The following is a 7,798-nucleotide window of genomic DNA, read 5'->3' as shown; positions in this document are numbered from 1 at the left end:
TTCCTTCGGAGTTTTTTCCTTGATTTCCTTCTGAAAATCCTCGAACATTATAATCAGGGATTGCTTCAGAAGTTTCTGCAGGAATCTGTCTAAGAAATATTCTTGAACCACCAGAGATTCCTGCAGAAGTTCCTTCAGGGTTTCATACAGCAGTTCCTGCAGAGAATAATCCAGAATTTTTTTCATGAATTCCTTCATGAGTTTCTTTAACCCTCCTTTGGCATTAGGGTCATTTCTTGACCCAAACCGTACACTACGTCAGCGAGCTGCTGCCAACGTGATGCAAAAGGAAGGTAAAGGCTTCTCTTGGATCCCTCCCTTCATTTAAACGTAATGGTCACGAAAAAGACCAGACTACAAATTCTAGAGCGTAATGACAACCTTTTTGCTTTGCCAAACGGATGATCCGAGTAATCCAGTAGATGACGATACACGACGCAATTTGTGTGTTGAAAATAAAGTCCAAATTCCTGAACTACAACTACAACATCACGTTTGATGTTCACGTCACTTCATTTTCTGTTACAGCAGAAACGTATTAACATAGCAAATTTCGTAACTTTTAAATACTTTGGATTCAATTCAAAGCCGCAAAAAAACTTTATTCGATATTAAATTGTACCTCTGATATATGTATCCACCACCCATTAGCTGTAGCTTAAACTGATTCACCCGTGCTCAAGATGTAAAATTTCTTCAAAAAAAACTTCACTACGTCCATTTCATCGACCTAGCACTTCACATTCCGTTCCCAGTCGCAAGTAGCGCGGGCCTCATCGAAGGCCGTTCCCGTTGGGCAGGTGAAGATCCTCGAGCGGTCCATGGTGCTGCACTGGATGTACTGACGGCAGTTGAACGGATGACGCAGCTTGTGTCCCTGAGGGTATCCGTTGCAACGCTGCAGAATCTGGTCCTCAACGGCCGCCGGTGGCAGAGCCGGTAGCTCAGGCATTACCGGAACATCCGGGTAGTTTGGTGGCACAACTGGGGCGCTTAAGCAGGATGCAATATCGCTACGTTCGCAGTATTTGCGGTTGGCGTCGAACAGCGTTCCGGCAGGGCACTCGAAGGCAATCACTCCGGTTGGGGAACACTGGTAGAAGGAACTGCACGATTTGGGGTTAGCCAACAGGAGAATGCCCTGCTTGCCGATGCAGGCCGTGTTGGTGTGTTCGATAACCGAAGGTTGCGCCCGGATGGGAGTATACTCAACGTCCACCGGAAGCTTACCGGGCTTACAGATGACGGCATTGGTCGGATCGCAGGCCTGGATGGCAACGTTGAATCGAGTGTACGGTGGACAGCTGAACTGGATCGCCCGTCCCGGACGACACATGAAGAATTCGGAACAATTTTCCGGATTGGGCACCAAGGCTCCTGATCGGTAGTTGCGGCAAATCTGCGGGTGTGAATTGGGAGTTCAGAAGAAATGGTCGAAATGCTGTTGAAGAACTAAAATTACCAGAGAATTGCCATGAACTGCAGCGATCACTGCGGCTAGCACGAGGAACAATTTCATGGTGAAGTGGATCTCTTGAACGACTACTACTATGTGGTACCATTGGAAGTCAATTACTTTTTATAGGTGCTCTTGTTATCTGTTCCAACCGTGTCACAGTGACGAGTCGTTGACGGAAATACATGGCTCGATAAGAATCAAATTAAGTCCACTGATTTTGTGGTCCCTCGCTCTGGCAGAGATGAGCTGACAGACAACAGTTGTATTCACGTGATTCAATGTCAATACGCCGTAAATTCTAGGGAACATGCACAGTGTGGTTTTTGCATTGTATCCAGTAGGCAAGTTCGGTAATTCTGTATTTGTTCTACACCCTTAAATGTTATTGGTTAACAGAATTCTGATTAAACACTCGTAGTAAATAGCTTATCAACTCTGCGCCGACATTGTGACTAATTTCATGCCATGTTAGACATGGCACATGTCATCAATTATCTTGCAAACGGGTAATGAAAACGGATGGGAAGCCCATTTCGTCATCAAAACACTGTGCACTGTGCACATGTTAGGTGTTGCTCTCAATGATGTGGAGAATGATGTTTCTGTTAGATAAAATAAAACCCAAATTGATGAAGATGATTATGAGAGCTAGAGATTCTAAAGTACATAAACACAATTTTTAATTACTATGCTGAAGGTCATACATCCAATCCCTAGCCCGCCCTTCCCCGCATCGTTCTATATACTGTCTCCTTCTATTTCACATAAACAAAATTCTCGTTTTTTGCAGGTTTATTTTATGGTACCTATGTAATACACTAAGGTCTTTTTTAACACGGGTAGTTTTTCTGCTATAACTCGGTCAATTTTGAGCCAATTCACATGAAAATTTGTACACAGGTAGACACGGTTAGTACTACCTGTGTACGGAAAATCAGATAGGTAGGTTCAAAATTGACCGAGTTAAAGCAGAAAAACCACCCGTGTAAAAAAGACCTTAGTGAATAATGGTAGCTAAACCAAAACCACGCGGTGGTGGTTCATGGAGAAGGCAAACGGAAGTGTCAGGAAGACCTAAGCAAAAGTGGGATGAAAGGGCGAACTATGGGCCTTAGCCCTTCAAGACGCGCGCCGTTGTAAAATGGGCGGGTCACAGGGAGGATTTTAAATGGGCTCCGAGGAACATTTGAGGTTTCAGGGGCGTTGCAGCGGTAGATTTCAAAGGTTCCAGGCATTTAAAAAAGCTTTCAGAGGCTTGTCGTATTCAAAATCTACTTCTATTATTAACAAAAACAAAATTCTAATTTTACGTCGACCGTTCTTTGTAACACACGTCATATAACTGAAGAGATTTTTTCATCGAGCCGTTCGCTTCTTTTTCTTCCATTGAGTTCCTTTCAGTATCTGTCATCAATACACACTCAACGTAAACTACGTAAAGGTGATTCGATTTTACTCAATACTATTCGCCTCGTATTCACTACATTCGCCTTCTTCTCTACTCTTGTGACGATAGAATGAAAAAAAAAAAACATCATCATCATCATCATCATCATCATCATCATCATCATCATCATCATCATCATCATCATCATCATCATCATCATCATCATCATCATCATCATCATCATCATCATCATCATCATCATCATCATCATCATCATCATCATCATCATCATCATCATCATCATCATCATCATCATCATCATCATCATCATCATCATCATCATCATCATCATCATCATCATCATCATCATCATCATCATCATCATCATCATCATCATCATCATCATCATCATCATCATCATCATCATCATCATCATCATCATCATCATCATCATCATCATCATCATCATCATCATCATCATCATCATCATCATCATCATCATCATCATCATCATCATCATCATCATCATCATCATCATCATCATCATCATCATCATCATCATCATCATCATCATCATCATCATCATCATCATCATCATCATCATCATCATCATCATCATCATCATCATCATCATCATCATCATCATCATCATCATCATCATCATCATCATCATCATCATCATCATCATCATCATCATCATCATCATCATCATCATCATCATCATCATCATCATCATCATCATCATCATCATCATCATCATCATCATCATCATCATCATCATCATCATCATCATCATCATCATCATCATCATCATCATCATCATCATCATCATCATCATCATCATCATCATCATCATCATCATCATCATCATCATCATCATCATCATCATCATCATCATCATCATCATCATCATCATCATCATCATCATCATCATCATCATCATCATCATCATCATCATCATCATCATCATCATCATCATCATCATCATCATCATCATCATCATCATCATCATCATCATCATCATCATCATCATCATCATCATCATCATCATCATCATCATCATCATCATCATCATCATCATCATCATCATCATCATCATCATCATCATCATCATCATCATCATCATCATCATCATCATCATCATCATCATCATCATCATCATCATCATCATCATCATCATCATCATCATCATCATCATCATCATCATCATCATCATCATCATCATCATCATCATCATCATCATCATCATCATCATCATCATCATCATCATCATCATCATCATCATCATCATCATCATCATCATCATCATCATCATCATCATCATCATCATCATCATCATCATCATCATCATCATCATCATCATCATCATCATCATCATCATCATCATCATCATCATCATCATCATCATCATCATCATCATCATCATCATCATCATCATCATCATCATCATCATCATCATCATCATCATCATCATCATCATCATCATCATCATCATCATCATCATCATCATCATCATCATCATCATCATCATCATCATCATCATCATCATCATCATCATCATCATCATCATCATCATCATCATCATCATCATCATCATCATCATCATCATCATCATCATCATCATCATCATCATCATCATCATCATCATCATCATCATCATCATCATCATCATCATCATCATCATCATCATCATCATCATCATCATCATCATCATCATCATCATCATCATCATCATCATCATCATCATCATCATCATCATCATCATCATCATCATCATCATCATCATCATCATCATCATCATCATCATCATCATCATCATCATCATCATCATCATCATCATCATCATCATCATCATCATCATCATCATCATCATCATCATCATCATCATCATCATCATCATCATCATCATCATCATCATCATCATCATCATCATCATCATCATCATCATCATCATCATCATCATCATCATCATCATCATCATCATCATCATCATCATCATCATCATCATCATCATCATCATCATCATCATCATCATCATCATCATCATCATCATCATCATCATCATCATCATCATCATCATCATCATCATCATCATCATCATCATCATCATCATCATCATCATCATCATCATCATCATCATCATCATCATCATCATCATCATCATCATCATCATCATCATCATCATCATCATCATCATCATCATCATCATCATCATCATCATCATCATCATCATCATCATCATCATCATCATCATCATCATCATCATCATCATCATCATCATCATCATCATCATCATCATCATCATCATCATCATCATCATCATCATCATCATCATCATCATCATCATCATCATCATCATCATCATCATCATCATCATCATCATCATCATCATCATCATCATCATCATCATCATCATCATCATCATCATCATCATCATCATCATCATCATCATCATCATCATCATCATCATCATCATCATCATCATCATCATCATCATCATCATCATCATCATCATCATCATCATCATCATCATCATCATCATCATCATCATCATCATCATCATCATCATCATCATCATCATCATCATCATCATCATCATCATCATCATCATCATCATCATCATCATCATCATCATCATCATCATCATCATCATCATCATCATCATCATCATCATCATCATCATCATCATCATCATCATCATCATCATCATCATCATCATCATCATCATCATCATCATCATCATCATCATCATCATCATCATCATCATCATCATCATCATCATCATCATCATCATCATCATCATCATCATCATCATCATCATCATCATCATCATCATCATCATCATCATCATCATCATCATCATCATCATCATCATCATCATCATCATCATCATCATCATCATCATCATCATCATCATCATCATCATCATCATCATCATCATCATCATCATCATCATCATCATCATCATCATCATCATCATCATCATCATCATCATCATCATCATCATCATCATCATCATCATCATCATCATCATCATCATCATCATCATCATCATCATCATCATCATCATCATCATCATCATCATCATCATCATCATCATCATCATCATCATCATCATCATCATCATCATCATCATCATCATCATCATCATCATCATCATCATCATCATCATCATCATCATCATCATCATCATCATCATCATCATCATCATCATCATCATCATCATCATCATCATCATCATCATCATCATCATCATCATCATCATCATCATCATCATCATCATCATCATCATCATCATCATCATCATCATCATCATCATCATCATCATCATCATCATCATCATCATCATCATCATCATCATCATCATCATCATCATCATCATCATCATCATCATCATCATCATCATCATCATCATCATCATCATCATCATCATCATCATCATCATCATCATCATCATCATCATCATCATCATCATCATCATCATCATCATCATCATCATCATCATCATCATCATCATCATCATCATCATCATCATCATCATCATCATCATCATCATCATCATCATCATCATCATCATCATCATCATCATCATCATCATCATCATCATCATCATCATCATCATCATCATCATCATCATCATCATCATCATCATCATCATCATCATCATCATCATCATCATCATCATCATCATCATCATCATCATCATCATCATCATCATCATCATCATCATCATCATCATCATCATCATCATCATCATCATCATCACTTAACCTCACTTTCCCATCCGGCGGAAGTGCTTTCCCATCCGGCACTTCCACATTTGTTATTTCTGCTGGAGAAACTCTCTCCCCCAGCAGATCCGGTGGAAAACCTCACTTTCCCATCCGGCGGAAGTGCTATTTCTGCTGGAGAATCTGCTGGAGAACCTCTCTCCCCCAGCAGATCCGGTGGGAAACCTCACTTTCCCATCCGGCACTTCCACATTTGTTATTTCTGCTGGAGAAACTCTCTCCCCCAGCAGATCCGGTGGGAAACCTCGCTTTCCCATCCGGCACTTCCACATTTGCGTTATTTCTGTTATTTCTGCTGGAGAAACTCTCTCCCCCAGCAGATCCGGTGGGAAACCTCACTTTCCCATCCGGCGGAAGTGCTTTTTCTGCTGGAGAAACTCTCTCCCCCAGCAGATCCGGTGGGAAACCTCACTTTCCCATCCGGCACTTCCACATTTGTTATTTCTGCTGGAGAAACTCTCTCCCCCAGCAGATCCGGTGGGAAACCTCGCTTTCCCATCCGGCGGAAGTGCTTTTTCTGCTGGAGAAACTCTCTCCCCCAGCAGATCCGGTGGGAAACCTCACTTTCCCATCCGGCACTTCCACATTTGTTATTTCTGCTGGAGAAACTCTCTCCCCCAGCAGATCCGGTGGGAAACCTCGCTTTCCCATCCGGCACTTCCACATTTGCGTTATTTCTGTTATTTCTGCTGGAGAAACTCTCTCCCCCAGCAGATCCGGTGGGAAACCTCACTTTCCCATCCGGCGGAAGTGCTTTTTCTGCTGGAGAAACTCTCTCCCCCAGCAGATCCGGTGGGAAACCTCACTTTCCCATCCGGCACTTCCACATTTGTTATTTCTGCTGGAGAAACTCTCTCCCCCAGCAGATCCGGTGGGAAACCTCGCTTTCCCATCCGGCGGAAGTGCTTTTTCTGCTGGAGAAACTCTCTCCCCCAGCAGATCCGGTGGGAAACCTCACTTTCCCATCCGGCACTTCCACATTTGTTATTTCTGCTGGAGAAACTCTCTCCCCCAGCAGATCCGGTGGGAAACCTCGCTTTCCCATCCGGCGGAAGTGCTTTTTCTGCTGGAGAAACTCTCTCCCCCAGCAGATCCGGTGGGAAACCTCGCTTTCCCATCCGGCACTTCCACATTTGTTATTTCTGCTGGAGAAACTCTCTT

The 7,798-nt window shown here is 40.3% G+C and overlaps 1 protein-coding gene across 1 annotated transcript; it reads right to left on the bottom strand.

Moving 5' to 3' along the window:
* Nucleotides 1-576: 576 nt before the first annotated feature.
* Nucleotides 577-1,594, bottom strand: LOC115268238 (peritrophin-1-like). Its single transcript, XM_029876291.2, has 2 exons — nt 1,463-1,594; nt 577-1,399 (listed from the first exon to the last, which is right to left on the bottom strand). Exons 1-2 carry the CDS (start codon nt 1,517-1,519, stop codon nt 731-733), a joined length of 726 nt encoding a protein of 241 aa, XP_029732151.2. The 5' UTR covers nt 1,520-1,594; the 3' UTR covers nt 577-730.
* Between the last annotated feature and the right edge of the window lie 6,204 nt (nt 1,595-7,798).

The sequence above is a fragment of the Aedes albopictus genome, chromosome 3, assembly GCF_035046485.1.
Source record: "Aedes albopictus strain Foshan chromosome 3, AalbF5, whole genome shotgun sequence".
Taxonomy (NCBI): domain Eukaryota; kingdom Metazoa; phylum Arthropoda; class Insecta; order Diptera; family Culicidae; genus Aedes; species Aedes albopictus.
The sequence above is the reverse complement of the archived record's forward strand: the minus strand, read 5'-3'. Positions and strand labels throughout refer to the sequence as shown.

Bases quoted from the DNA above. Each gene is read 5' to 3' on its own strand.
- LOC115268238 (XM_029876291.2), bottom strand. From the start codon at position 1,519: ATGAAATTGTTCCTCGTGCTAGCCGCAGTGATCGCTGCAGTTCATGGC. The intron at 1,400-1,462 runs GTAATTTTAGTT...TCACACCCGCAG, and splicing joins CAGTTCATGGCAATTCTCTG to ATTTGCCGCAACTACCGATC.